Source organism: Empidonax traillii, unplaced genomic scaffold (genome assembly GCF_003031625.1).
Source record: "Empidonax traillii isolate 1590-97213 ecotype Southwest subspecies unplaced genomic scaffold, ASM303162v1 scaffold127:size982661, whole genome shotgun sequence".
In the NCBI taxonomy this organism is placed as follows: domain Eukaryota; kingdom Metazoa; phylum Chordata; class Aves; order Passeriformes; family Tyrannidae; genus Empidonax; species Empidonax traillii.
Window position 1 is genome coordinate 401,909 of NW_020955320.1, and position 15,494 is coordinate 417,402.

General features: G+C 41.3%; 1 protein-coding gene across 1 annotated transcript; it reads left to right on the forward strand.

The window, feature by feature from the left end:
* The first annotated feature begins 3,134 nt into the window (after positions 1-3,134).
* On the forward strand, positions 3,135-8,444 carry KCNV2 (potassium voltage-gated channel modifier subfamily V member 2). Its single transcript, XM_027883486.1, has 2 exons — positions 3,135-4,574; positions 7,936-8,444. Exons 1-2 carry the CDS (start codon positions 3,135-3,137, stop codon positions 8,209-8,211), a joined length of 1,716 nt encoding a protein of 571 aa, XP_027739287.1. The 3' UTR covers positions 8,212-8,444.
* The last annotated feature ends 7,050 nt before the right edge of the window (positions 8,445-15,494 follow it).

A 15,494-nucleotide genomic window follows, 5' to 3' on the forward strand; every position in this document is an offset into this window, starting at 1 on the left:
TTGATATTTATTCCCATTCATTTAGTTAAATTTGTTCTTGCTGCTGTTGTGTGTGTATACTGTTTACTTGTACTGTTTGTTCACTGCAGGACTGGCACCAGCTGCCTGTATCTGAAGAGCTGCTAATGTTTTTGAATGAGCCATTGCATACAGTAAGCAAGGCCCAGTGGAAAGCCCAGTGATATGAAATACAAAAATACTTGATTCTTCTGCTTGTTTTCAGGTTAAATAACTTTGTTCTTCAGCAGCCCACCTGTAAAAAAAGCATTATGAACTCACTAAGCTAGAGGAATAGGGCACTGTTCTTTTTGTGTGTGTCACATTTTCATATGTGCATTGGATGCTGTAATGCATTGACTTGCTGAAGCATGTAAACAGTGTGGGTCTATCTGCTTAAGAAAATGTAATTTAAAACAATCAGCAGAAGTTCACTGGGAGAGGAAAGAGAGAGCACCGAGTGCCAGAGGTGGAAACAGATACCAGCAAGGACATACTGACACACAGACAGCAGTAGTAGCACATGTGGTTTGTCCTTGGTCTCTGGGCTCAGTTACACTGCTGCAGTCACCTGGCACACCCCTGGACATATATCAGTGCTGTTGCCCTGGTTGACACAGCCCAGCTGATCAGGTAGCATGCTGAAAACTCCAGTCTGTCCCTTTGCTTCATCCACGTCTGTAGCTGGCTCGCTCTCTCTGTGTTCTTTCTTCTTGCAGGGGCAGGCAACGCTGATGCATGAAAGCAGGGGATTGCACAGGCATGTGAGCTCTTCCATGTAAGCAGGAAGAGATATGAGCAGCTGGGTGATGCTGATTATTCCATCCTTCAATCATCCTCTCTTCCCACTCACTCATCTTTTCAAAGCCTCCTCTGGGTGGCTGCAGCAGCAGGGTTGGCAAGTAGGGGAAAACCCCTCAGACAAACAAAAATAGAGTAAGTAATGAGCAGGGAAGCATTTGTTCAGCAACAGCATGGGATTCTGAGGGCTGAGACACTCTGTTAGTGCGATAGGGTACAAAGATGCCTGAAATTACAGAGCAGAAAGGATCCTCTTGCTCACCTGCTTGCATTTGAGTCTACCTGAACTGAGCAGAGACAAAGGGTAGAATGAAGGTTGCTTCAGCTCCAAGCAGATCTGGTGTTTTGGCAAAGCTGTAGCTCAGGATTTTTTAAAATTTTAGTTAATTTTTATTTTTTTGACAATCACTTTTTATAAAGAACTGTTATGAGGAGAACCAGACAGAACAGAATGTTAATTCTTTTACTTGCTGAGTCACTCCTTAGGGTTTTAGCAGACACTGCACTCAGTCAGTCAGTCTACCTTTTACGCTTTTTGAGTGCTCTAATATGATAAACAGAACATTAATAATTATTATATTGTTAATAATCACAATTAGCAGCATTTTCCACATTGTCAACATAGACTGAGAGGTTCCTGGAGGTTAAGGAAGGAGTCTGGCTGGACACTTTGAAACATTTAATTTTTCAGTGCTATTTCCTGTAGACAGCTGAACATGTTATTTCAAGTCTCCAAGAAATGAAAATAGTTTGAGACACATTTTTTAGCACAATGGCAAAATTACTGAGCGAAGTTCTGGGGCCATTGTTCAAGTAGGTCAGAACAGATGATCTTACAGGCCTTTCCTGACCTTAAAAAACTACTATCGGTGAGAAATTCCTCTAGTGAGGTAGGAACTAATCCACTGAGGCCTTACAGGATCATTTAAATTCTTTAAAGTAATTTAATTAAAAAGTTATCATTTTTTTTAACCAAGACAAAGCACATATACTCAATTCTGAAGCTGATTTGCTCAGTGAAAGAGAATTGCAGTTTTACAGTCCCCTATCCTGGGAAAAGTCAGCACTCCTAAAAATGGTGGCTTTCGAAACCTTATCTTCTCATGACTGTCTTCCATTTTAATTATAGTTTTCTCTTATGAAAATCCTGTTCTCAGGAAGCTGGTGTCCAGAGCACCATCTGCTTGATTGGACAGCATTCTCCAGTATTACTGACTGCTAGGTTTTCACATTTCTTTTTCTACCCATAGAATCATAGAATCATACTATATTTCAAGTTGGAAGGGACTTATAAGAATCATTGAGTCCTACTCACTGCTCCTCACAGGATTACCTTGGAATTGAACCATATGACTAAGAGCATCATCCAGATGGTCCTTGAACTCTGACAGCCTTGTGGTATGACCTCAGCTAGGGCTGAGGATAAAACCTCTATCAAAGCAAGAGAAAGCACCTCTCTCCTGTCCTACTAGTTACCCACTGCAGCTTTATGCTACTCTAACATGATCTGCAAGAGAAACAAGAGTGGCTTTATGCTGTTTCTCAGCAGCTCATAAAGAGTTTGAAGTTGGAAAACCCTTCACACCCCTGCCCTTCACTTCCACTGAGTCCAGTGGAGCATGAGACCTCCACTCCCAGAGCACAGCCAAAGCTGCAACTTTCCTCAGCTCTTAACCAAATGGAGATATTCTATCTGGGAATAAAAAGGGATGACTTTTATTTGTTCACCTTTTGAAAACATTTTAAGAAGCTACTCTAGTGGGTTCCTAACCTTTATCTGCATATCAATTATTCATTATTTTCATTAAGGAAAACCAAGCCATGCTTTCTTCGTGAGCATAAAAGAAACCTGTAATGTTCTCTGTCTCTCTTGCTCTCTGCCCCTCATACATTTCATTTTGAGACTATTTTAAATCCATATATACTGAAATACAAAATGTGTGGGTTTTATTAGGATTAAAACTTTAGGGGTTTCCCCCCCCCCCTATTTTTCATAGATTTATGGATCCACAATCATTCACGTCACAGCCTGAGGGAAATGAGGATGGAACAGGATAATAGTCCCTAAATCCCCTCCTCTAAGCACTCAGATCTTTGCTGTCAGCAAGATTAAAACGGTCAACAGCAGTCTTCATATGTCTATATCCCACACGGAGCTTTCACAACTGGAGTAGTGGCTGGCAGGGAGAAAAATGCAGAACCACTGCTGTGCATGATACCGCTGAGACAAAGAGAGAAGAAAACAGGATTGTCAGCCTTTGTAGTGTTGGAAAGGACTGCTGTTAGTTGCTTGATCGGGTGAATGCAAAGAAGGGAGAAGAGTAAGGAATAATAGTATGTTGCAGTTTAACACGCAGCGAGAGTTTCCTTTCCTGAAACGTATAGGTGGAGAGGGGGAAGCACTGAACATCCTCCCACAGTCCAACAAGGGGAAGGATAACAAAGGCATGCACGTAGACAAGCAGAGTGTTTTTTCTGCTAACGCTCCCTTGAACACCCAGTCCCTACTGCTACTGGGACCTGAGGGGAATTACAATTATTATGTGGATGATGAAGATGAGGAAGATGAAGAGAAAGAACAAGGAAAATGGTCAAGTGAAGATGCATTTAAGGGAGAAAACAAGGCCTCATCATTCATTCCTTGTTCTCCTGTCCCTTCTGCCAGAGCACCGGCCACAGCATCTGCTCCATCCGTGCTGAACATCAACGTTGGTGGCCAAAGCTACCGTCTCACCTACCAGGCAGTGGCCATCTATCCCAAGACCCGCCTGGGCCGCCTGGCCACCTCCACTGACCGTCGTTGCCAGCTGGGCCTGTGCGATGACTACACTGCCCAGGTTGATGAGTATTTCTTTGATCGGGACCCAGCCGTCTTCCAGCTGGTGTACAACTTCTATGCCTCAGGGGTGCTGCGTGTGCGGGATGAGCTGTGTCCCTGTAGCTTCCTGGAGGAGCTGAGCTACTGGGGCGTGCGTCTCAAATACACCCCTCGCTGTTGCCGCATCTGCTTCGAGGAGCGCCGTGATGAGCTGAGAGAACAGCTGAAGGTCCAGCGGGAGCTGCGCTCCCAGGCAGAGGCTGAGGAGAACGAGCAGCTCTTCCACCACATGCGCTACTATGGTCCCCAGCGTTGGCGCCTCTGGAACCTCATGGAGAAGCCCTTCTCCTCTGTCACCGCCAAGGTGATGGCAGTGGCCTCCAGCTTCTTTGTGCTCATCTCCGTGGTGGCCCTGGCACTCAACACTGTGGAGGAGATGCAGCAGGTAGACTGGAAGAGCGGGGATAGCCGGCCTGTCTTGGAGCACATTGAGACCCTATGCATTGCATTCTTCACGCTGGAGTACCTGCTGCGCTTGGTCTCTACACCAGACCTACGCCGCTTTGCCAGTAGCGCCCTCAATGCAGTAGACCTCATTGCCATCCTGCCCCTCTATCTGCAGCTGCTGCTCGAATGCTTTACGGATGATGACCAGCCCCGGGGTCGGGGCTCTCAGCATGAGCACGATATTGAGAAGGTGGGACGGGTGGGCAAGGTAGGACAAGTGCTTCGCATCATGCGCCTCATGCGCATCTTCCGCATCCTCAAGCTGGCCCGCCACTCCACAGGGTTGCGTGCCTTCGGCTTTACCTTGCGCCAGTGCTACCAGCAGGTGGGCTGCCTTTTGCTCTTCATTGCTATGGGGATCTTCGCCTTCTCTGCCATGGTCTACACAGTGGAGCATGATGTTTCCAGTACCAACTTCACCAGCATTCCCCATGCTTGGTGGTGGGCTGCCGTAAGTAAACACATTTTTCCTTGCTGGGTATCCAGAAGCCGCCCCTTCCCTCACCCTCCCTTCCCTTGCTGGAGCTACTGGCAGCCTTGAAAACAACAGGCTCAGATCGGTGAACATCTGCTCTGAATTCTGAGCTTACAGGACATATGCACTCACTCACATACACACACACACATGCACTCATTCACCTCTGTTGTAAGCTTAAATCAAGGCTTAATCAGACAGGCAGTTGTTGAAATTCCCATCTCTCTGAATGCATAAATTATTCACAGTTTTAAAGAAGAAGTAGGCAAAGAGATGGGAAAGAAAAGCATTTCCCCATTTAATGCCATTGTCAGTGCTGAAAAAAAAAAAAAAAAAAAGGAAGGAAAACAAAAATGAATGCATCAGACTATTTGGTTGCAGGTGGACACAGGATTTTCATTCTTATTCTATATGCAGATTTTCTGTGACCCATCATACAACTGCAAGATGATAAGACATAGTTCATTAACTATTGCCAGGTCACTCAAACTTTAAAAGTGAAAGCTGTCCCAGAGCTCTGCCTGTTAAAAATGCATTAGGATCAACAGCTGTTTTGCACAGGAGAGTGTGTTCTGTTGTGCTGCAGAAGATGTGTGTATCTATAGCATTCTGGGTGAAACCAGGGGGTAGCTAGGCATTGTAGATGCTGAGGGGAAGCCAAGGGCCTGTATCTTGGCCACCCATAAACCTAAGGCTTGAGTTAGTCTATCATCAGGTACACTTTATTTTGCAGCAGCTGATGCTGGCCTCCAATAATCCATGTTTATGCATGGGCCCCAGGACTGGCCGTGGGTCTAGCTCTGTCCCAGTCACTTCCCTGGAGAAAGAAGCCCATGCAAATGGACTGGACAAGAGTCAGAACACCTCATGCTGGTTGATCAGCATAGACACTTGATGCTGCAGCCGCGTATGGGGCCCACAGGACAGTAATCCCAGCCCATCCAAGGTCACTTCTGGCCAACAGTCCTGGAGTCCACAGTCTGCACTTCTGGTCCAGCAATGGCCAGTGAGGTGTGGTGGTCTACCACACATATGTTTGTAGTGATTTAGCTCATGGCAGAAAAAACGGCCCTACAGACACACAAAGATATTTATATATGCACATGCATACATGTACCAGTGCTGAATATCCTTCAAGTCGGGCCATGGGAAGCATGGAAAAATCAGTGAATAAAGGAAAGGGTCCTGTAATGTGACCTTCGCAGATCATATGTAAATGGTATACACAGGTTATGAAAACATTTGTGCCTCATCCTTTGCTAGAATAAGGATATTAGCCTTATGTTTTGTTTTCTGAACGTACAGGTTACATGCAAAATCTTTAAGGCTCATTTCTGCAAACTGGTGACACCATAATCATTTAGATATTCCTAAGAAATTTATATGACTATGTGAAAAAGGCTCATTTAGCTGAGTAAGTTTCTTCAAAACAGAAGCTGTAGCATGCACATTGCAATTCCAAGACATGAAACACTTTTTAAAGGCTATCTGTTCTTTAGGACTGCAAATTAAAGTATCTAGATCACTCAAATTTTATTAAAATCCAACAGTGTTCCCAGTCTTCCACATGCAAGAGAAGAAGCATCTCTGCTAAACTGTTACAGGCAATGTATAAGACTATGCCAGTGGAACAGAACCTTATCAGAGGATAATGATTTTCTCCTGGCTGGTGGAGATAAACATCTTGCCTTCATCTCAGTATTTATTTTTGGAGATATTTATCCTGTATTATCATTCAAATCCAGTGACTTAATTTCCATTAAAGCAAGTGACTAATCCTTTTTATTCCACAGGAAGCACCAGGTGCATCCTACAAATGTGCTCACCCAGTGCTGTTTCATGCACCCTAATGCTTTCTTCATTGGAAATAACATTTTATTTAGGATGTTAGATGACAGCAGGCTGCACACTGTGACCTTCCAAATACTTATTGATTTATTTATTCTGAAGTCACTTACTGTGGCTAAAGCCACAAGGGCATTACAGTGAAAGTCCTACAGCCTGTGGCTGATTTCTGCCAGAGATTTCATTACAGTTTCATAGATACACACAGTGTGTTGAGACACTGTGAAAAAAAAATAAATCAAATTCACTGGCTGAAAAAGTCTCTAGCCTCTTGCATTGACTAGAAAGTACCAGGTGGCAAAAACCTGCAAGTTTTACAGAGAAAAGGAAGTTATATTTACTAAACATAAAAATTATTTTAAAAATCAAGATGTGTGCAGTGGAAGTATATAAATTAGGAGTTATTTTATGCTGTTTTTGGAGTACATAATTCATATGCAGCATCTCCATAATCAAACAGCCATGAATTTTTGAAATTGAATTTTACAGTGAAAGTATTGTAGTACTTGGTATAGTACAGGGTTCATTACATAGTCCCTTCTTATATTCATGTAAAGAACATGATGATGGCTGAGAAGAAAAAAGTCTGTGAAACTATGCAGACAATGTAATGGCAAAGTGTACAGATTCATACATAACAGATACACTAAATACCACCACTCTCAAACAACAATAACAAAAAAACATAAAAAACCTCCCCCAAAAAATCAGCAACCAAACTCAAAACATTTTAAACAACACCCAAACATTTCTTCAAAAGGGAATTCAGCAAAAATTTCCCACCTGGGTACCCACTTAGCACTATTAATATATATGTTGCAAGCAGATACTGCAAGCAAAAATTCCAGGCTACAGTTCCTCGTAGGTATGTTATCATTACAGGGAATTTTATCTAGAAACTTCAAAGTCCTGGGTCACTTCTTCCTATAGTGCAAATATTATGAAATTACATTTCACAATTAGCTGAAGATTTTCATGTGTTTTGCATTAGTTCCTACCATATATATGACAAACACAGGTAAAACTCAAAATACAACCCACAGACCAACTCCCAAATATCGGGTTTTATCAACCCACTGGATTTAGAAACAGAGCATCTGTTCCAAGTGACATAATGAGGGAGCAGGGTTGCAGCTATCAGTGGATTTGCATGGTCAGGGAGCCACATCTATCCTCTCGCTGCATCCAAACAAACTCACCTTCTGGACAGGCTGGTGTGGAAATTGTTTGGAAATTCCCTCTGCAGGGTCAAAACTTATAAAAATCCTCCTAAATGATGTCTAATCATGGTCTTTACTTCATGTGAGGAATTTTTTGTTAAAGGGATATTTTCCATAAGATGGATGGCACATAACAGGAAGGCATTACAGAGTATTTCAGACTTACGGTGCAAAGTACAAATCCACTAACTTTAAAACTGCTCCTGATCAGTGAACATATCTGTTTATATATTTCTTCCCAGCTAATAAGGTGAATGTTGGTTTGCCTGTAGGTCAGCATCTCTACTGTGGGATACGGTGATATGTGTCCAGAAACTCACCTTGGTCGCCTGTTTGCTTTTCTCTGCATTGCTTTTGGAATAATCCTGAATGGCATGCCCATTTCCATCCTCTACAACAAATTCTCAGACTATTATAGCAAGCTGAAGGCTTATGAGTACACGGCTCTCAAGAAAGAAAGAGGGAAGGTTGACTTCACACGGAGAGCCATGAAGAAAATATCTGAGTGCTGTGGAGAAGGTGCAACCCACCCTTTGTCACAGCAATGATACAGCCTGTGCTTCTTATATTGGGAGGAAATGGAGAAGCTGAAGGAGAAAGAAGAAAAACAGATCAGCCAAGATAAGTGAAGATAAACTGAAGAGGCCAAAGTAACAGAAGTAGATGGTGAAACCTGTTTTGAAGAAGTTAGTTTTCAAAACTAAAAAGGCTCAGATTACAACAGATTTTTTTTTTTAACTTTCCTATATGGTTAGCAGAACTGAAGTGCTCATCAACTCTCTGAAATTACCTTCTTCAGATTAAGCACTGAGAAACTCTGAATTAGATCTACACGAGGATCTAGCCTCCTACTACTGATTAGACTGGCAGAGAAGACCCATCATAATACTACCTGTCATTAAGGGTCAGCCACCTCGCCGCTGTCAAAAATGAAACAAATAGAATATCCAATATATTGATTGCATTGCTTAAATTGGTTTCACATCAGCTTTCAAATCCAGGAAAACAGCCTAGAGCACTTACCTAAATATTAGCAGCAGGTGTACTCCTTAAGATTTCAGCTTCTGTTTCCACTGTCAGATAGCTATGCTTTACTCTTCCAATTTTATTTTTCAGATGCAGCCCGGCAAATTATTCCTATTTTCATGTCTAAGCAAGCAATACACTGCTTTCAGCATTCCCTCCACCACCACACCCATAACCATATTTCATTATGACAAGAACTAGTGAAGAATTCTGGGGTTTGAGTTGATAAATCTCATTGATCAATTTTGGAAACATTTTTAAACACAAATCTTTTTAGGTATAGGATTAAATAATAATCTAAATTTATTTTACAGTATTTAATGTATCTAGTTACTGAATTGTTAGAATAATAGGCCTTTCATGGGACATAAGTGTTAAAGCAGCATTTAAAAAGTAATCAAATTAAATATGTAATGGATAGTATCTCATAAAGACTGTTGATCACAAAGGATTTTACCAACACTTACCTTTAAACAATTTTAAATATAGTTTAAAGTCAAGATACTTTGTCTAGTACATACAGCCATTAGGGCCATAATCCTGACCTTAGTTCACCCTCAAGGGTACCTTATGTCCTAAGATTACTGGGTCTTCTTGCACAGCTGAATGAGATTTTTAATGTGTCTAAACTTGCCCCCAAACCTACATAACAAATAAAACAATTAAATGGAATCATAGTTTCATGTATTACTTCACAGCATATCAGGAGTATTCTTTTTACATAAGACCAGTCATACCAGTTTAGAAATAGTAATCTGAGTAACAGATCTGGAAGAAAAATTACTTTATCGATAATCAGATACAAAGAGCCTTAAGAAAAAAAAGTGTCACGAAAAGGAGCAATGGTAACCATCACCAGTATGACCCATGGCTGTTAGTCAGCAGCACTCCTGTTGCAAAGCATCCTGATGACAGGAATGCATTTTAAAACTCTTGAACTCTCACGTTGCATCTGTGCTGCCCTGCTGAATGCAAATGGCTGCATTCAAATCTCAGGATCACATGGGAGGCAATGGTGTGAAGCTCACTCTAGGACAGCTGAGGGTGAAAAACTTCATTAATTTTGCTATGTCCATGCGAATTGTGTCAAGCATGGGGACACTTCTCTTTTCAATGATCAGAAAGCAATTAGTAACCCACTTGCTCCTCTCATTCTCTACCTCCAGACAAATGTATCATAAACCCATCTGTCATTTTGTTCTTTAGGAACGACAGGCGGCACATTGTGTGCTGATCAGTTCTGTTAAAAGCTAAACCATATCTTTAAGGCACAGCTGAGCCCTGGGAGTTCAATGTGATAGATGTTTGCTGCTCTGGACTGCACACAATGCAGAAGGCACAATCCTGGCACTCCCAGAGAAGAATAGCTGCTTTGCTTTGGCTCTCAGGACAGTATGAATTTGTATGGCCCTTCTGCACAGCGACAACAGGACAAGAAGCTTCCAGAAACCACAGGAAACCTCTTACTGCAATTGAGTGTGGTGGGAGGTTACAAGCATGCAAAAACACAACTGTGCTTTATTTTCAACATGCCGCTGGAGTTAGACCCCATAAAAGGACTTCAAACCCAATGATAACTTTCCAAGATGGTGGACACTTTAATTTCTTTCCTGAAGGAATGACCACGCAGATAGGCTGCAGATGCTCAGCTCTGTATGGCAGGCTCAGCAGCTTCTTGCCACATACAGAAATTGAAAGCCTGAGCACTTATTCTGCTGAGATTGGACTTAGTCACAGCCTCAGACCTGAAAGAAACCACTATTTTCCACCCGACTTGTCTCACCTCCAGGACTCATTCAAGTAGATGTTTTTTAAGACATGTAAAGGAATAGGCTTTCCACACAAAACACGAGCAGAAGAAAAGGAACTCTTCTCTCTTTTAATCAGGAGTCAGAATTGAATATCCTTGGCAAGTGCTTTCTTATCTGTCCAACAAGATTTTAATGCACAAGTCCCATAGCACTGCTATAACGACTCAAATAGTTTGGAGAGAGTCTTTTGCACCCCTCCAGCTGAATCTTGTTCCATTTTGCACTGGGGAAATAATGGCCCAATGTCAAAAGGTGACAATAAAAGAAAGACCATAGAGCTTGGTGTTTCCAGCTCTCATCTGGGTGGAAAGGTGTGGATCCTGCTTCAAAAAAAAAGTATGAAAGTACCCTGACCAAGCAGCAAAATCTTCCCAAACTTACAGTCTCCTCTGGCTCATGCAATTTTTAGTTGATGACTTTAGTCTGGAAAAAGTGCAGTCAGTCCCCACACACTACAGCCACAGGAAAGAAAGACTCTTACCTCAAGAACCCTACAGGCTCATGGCTATGGGCAAAAACACTGACAGACACAGAGGAGAACAACTTCTGTCCCCTTAGAAGAAGACCTTATAACCTGTACTACCAGGTCCCATCTGGGTGCAATGAGCACCAAGGCCATTACACTTTGGGCAGCTCAGATTACCCAGCGCCTGATCCACTCCCTTTTTACTCAGTGCACTTTGCCCCCTCATCCCTCTGCCATCCAGCCCCACCAGCTTTGAGACCATTTTGATTGCTCAATGCACTGATTCATCACACAAATGTACCTGTTTGGGGGAGTGTGGGTAGATTCTTGCTTGATTCATGACCAAGCTCAATGCTGAGAGCTCTGATTAACACCTAGAGCTGGCATAAGATACATGGTAGAAATGTGCAGCATGGAGGACAGACCTCTCTGGCTACGAAACACTAAGCACAAGACTACATAAAAGTTCCTGGTTATTGTTTTGTAATTACCTGACTCCCCTGCCCTGCTGTATTGAGGAGGTGAACAAGTCCTTAGTGGACTAAAGCACTTTCCAGAAAACCAGAAGTTAGTCCTTGGTAGTTTTTTTTTCAGTCAAAAACTCGTCATTTTGGTCTCCAAATTACGTTATGCAGCTTTCTGCCTTGTGGCTTAACTGATCTTATTTTAATGGTAACAAGCATAAGTGTGTGCATCTCAATAGGAAAGAGTATGCCTAAAGTTGAGGTATGACTACACCCGTCAGACATTGCCTGGATTGCCCAAAGTTCTGTCAGTGCAAGTAGTTTCTGGGTGGATGGTCCTCCCATAAAGTCCTCTCCTGCTGTAAGAGTCTGTCTGAGGCTCATACCGTACAAAGTGGACCTCCAGCCAGCTCAAAGGAACAAGTTCATATTCCCACAGAACAATCTTCTGACAACCTGCAGAAGGCTGTGCAAAACCAGCAGGTTTTGAAATAGGATGTAGCATTTTTGCCACTTTTTTGTTGACACAATGTTTCCTGCTGAGAAGGACTCAGTTAATTTATTCTGCCACGTTCACTAAGACCTTCCATGGCATCATCACTGTCCCTAGATTACTCAAAGGAAAGAGTCAAATGGTACACATGACAACATTCAGAAACAATGCAGGAGTCATGATTGTCTTAGTTACTTGAATGCCATAGGGCTTTGACAGTCAAAAGGTTTTAAAATAATACATCAAGGGAAAATATTAAACACAATAAAGATGGGCAACACTATTAAAGTACATAGGTCTTGTTTTATGTTAATTTGGCATAAGTAAGGTTTTGGGGAAACAGGGTGGAGGATTCTCAAACCACTGAGAAATTAAAAATCTCTCTCATTATGGCCATGCTAAAGTCTTCCATTTTAACTAACTGCAGGTATTAATGAGACCCAGAGGGAGAAGGAAAATATGTTCTATCATTATGTTTCACTACAGACTTAGTAAACGTGTTGTGTCTCTGTTAGACAAAGAAACATTCAGTTTATCTGGATGGCTTGCCTTCATTTTAGAAAAACTATGTATTGTTCCTTCTACTTAACTTAGGCGTGGGAATTATTGGGGAAAGAAAGGGTGGTGAAAAAGAAAAGGAAAAAAAAAGAAAAAAAAAGGAGAAAAAAAGAGAGATTAAAAAAAAAAAAAAAGGTGGGGGGGTAGAAATCCAGTCTGTCCCTACATGAGACAGTGGAAAGAATTCCAATTAGAATTTGCTCCTGCACAAATCCTTGCCTTAGAAGAACATCACCGTTTCAATTCAGTTCAGCAGCTGTTTGCTTTTCTCATTCAGAAAGATAGCTGTAGCTATCACTTACAGGGATAGCTACAGTAAACCACAGATTAATAGGCATCTGGTACTACTCCCAGGCTTCTAAGGCAAATAGCAATATTCAGTCTTTAAATATGTAAAACTTTAAAGATTATCAACTAGGACTATTTCAACATTTTTGACTATCAACTAGGAATAACTCAATGTTTTTGAAAAAAAAGAATGTCTGTCAGTAAGATTAGGAAAGAAAAATTTCAACTGTTTAGAACATTCTGGTTTTATGTTACGTAAAAATATGCTTATCGACTATTACAAAACCTTTATTGACTTTATTTATTAGTACAGAAATTACATGCCATTTGACTGTAATCCAGCTCTTTATCTAGGACTGAAAAAGGGAAAGGTCAGTACTAGTTTTTATGTACTTAGGTAATTTAATGGAAATATGCTGAGAAAAATTAAAGCTTTCTACAAGTACATCCTGAGACAGAGATTATTGAGGTTTTTAAATAAAACTTACTAGAATCGAATTCCTCTCTATAAAATTCCTCTGTACTGTCATTCTAACTTCTAAAGTGGATTTGCTCCATATATAAGCAAAAGATTTTAAACCCTGTTAATAACCAGATAAGCAAGTACTATACTATAAAGTCAGTCTTTTGCTACCACTTAATTGTTCTTCAGGCCACCAACACTCTTTCCTTCACCAGTTCTGGCAGATGGGGGTGGTTTGGGGGGGTGGGCGGAGATGGGGATGACAATGACACAGGACCACAGACCACAAAATAAGCAAGCAAAAAAAAACCAAAAAGCCACCCACCAAAAAAGCAAACACCAAAACCAGTAAGTTCCAGAAATTTAGGAAAATTCAGGAAATCACAAGCAGGTGGTAACAGCACATTTCGCTGTAATGAGGGGCTGACACGCCCTTCAAGACAGGGCAAGGTAGCTGGGTGGACCACCTGGTGGGAAGTACAGTCCCTCACGTTGAAAATTGTTCACTGCTGCCACACAGAGGTTACAGGCTGCCAGATTCCCCTGCTTGCTACCTGCTGTGCTAGCTAGCTCTGCTTCATCTTTCTCAGATGCAGAGTGTAGCAAAAGCCTGTAGTCCTATTACCAAGGGTGGAGCATTTACAGTAATGTGAAAAGTTCAGCCATTTTTAATTATTTTGAGAAGTAATTCAGACATAACTCAAACATGTCTTTAAAATGGTACTACCTCTTCTTTTAACTGCCCACTATCAAAAGTTACAGAATTTGAAAGAGGCTTTAAATATTTTAACCTCTTCAGACAAAAAGAGAAAAAAATGCTTACATGGAAGAACAGGTGGCATCAATTTGTAAAACAACCTCTGAAAGCATTTCAGCGGTAAGAATGACTGCCTTGAAAGCTGGTGCCATCACCACTCTGTGAAGATGACTTTGACACACAAAACAACCAAAGGGGTTTAAAATAAAAAGATCCTTAAAAATGGAAAGTTCAACTTACGTAACGGTGTACGTAAGGGAGTAAGTCACTGCAAGAGTTTTAAACCCCAAGTAGAAAACAGGAAAACTGAGGGAAGAATAATTTGCTTAAGAGTAAATGAACTTCTGTGTTTTCAGAAAGCAGATGAGGAATGTTGTACACACTTAGTGAGGCAAAATGGGTGTGTTTTAACAGTGATTTTTAATTTGACAATGCCAACTGTCTAATGGACAGTACAGATTTCTTCCAAGAAATCAGAAGGAAATGTGTCTTGATTTAATGCAATGAACACTTGCATGAATCTGTTTTAAAGATGTAAGAAATTAAAAAAACCCCTAATTTTAATTTTGATTAGTATCATTTAATTTTTTAGACGTGACACAGTAATAGCGAGCGCATTTGTTAGAACCCCCACGTACCAAATGGTGTGCTTACATGGATATGGCTTTGTGTCCATTCCAACAGGTCTACAGCCCAACTAAATAAGAGATGGACAGGAGTAAGAAAGAAAGAAAGTCTCACAGCTTATAGGTCAAGGTCTGTCTGCAATGTGTATAGTATCCCACAATGTTCCCCCTTTATTTCCAGCTAAGTCAATCATTCTGCAATTTCTGCTGACCCAAATTTTTCCTCAGTTCTGCACCCAGACACAAAATCAAGAGTCATTTTCTGTATATTTTCTGCTTTTGAAGAAAAGGTAAGTTGGTAAAGAGTCAGTGGAAAAGTCAAATACTGCTTGCTCTTGATAGATCCTGCTGTCAGCAGCAAAGGGAAATGCTGATTCTTCTGTACCTTAAACCAAGCGCTATTAAGGTGCAACATTACTTGTCTCTATACTCCCTTTTCCAAACTAATGGAAAATACACTCAAACACAGTAGTATATACATTACTACCAAGGTAATGGGTCCTCTGTCTTCTAAGAATGAAAAATAAAACAGTTATCACCACCTTTTCTGTCCTAGACTATCCTAGCATTCTCAATGATTAAACATTGGTGGTTCAGACTCCTGCTTCTGCTATGTAAAAGTGAGAGGTCTTGGCTCTGAATGGCCACAGGGGACAGTCACTTCATCTCTAGACAACGGCCTTAAAACAAATGCCCCATAATTGCTGGCACAGCCTTTCTTCTGAGTGAGTAGCCAACACAAGAACTTACTTGCTGCATGTACACTTCTGTTGTCTTCCTGGCAATAAAACTACTACCTATATTACGATGTGGGCAATAATTTGAGCAGTTTGGATAATCTAAAGTAGGCAGAAGTCCTTGTCAAGTTACATTAAAAAA

Coding starts and splice junctions, on each gene's coding strand:
- KCNV2 (XM_027883486.1), top strand. CDS start 3,135: ATGTTGCAGTTTAACACGCAGCGAGAGTTTCCTTTCCTGAAACGTATA. Junction 4,575..7,935: donor ATGCTTGGTGGTGGGCTGCC/GTAAGTAAACAC, acceptor GTTTGCCTGTAG/GTCAGCATCTCTACTGTGGG.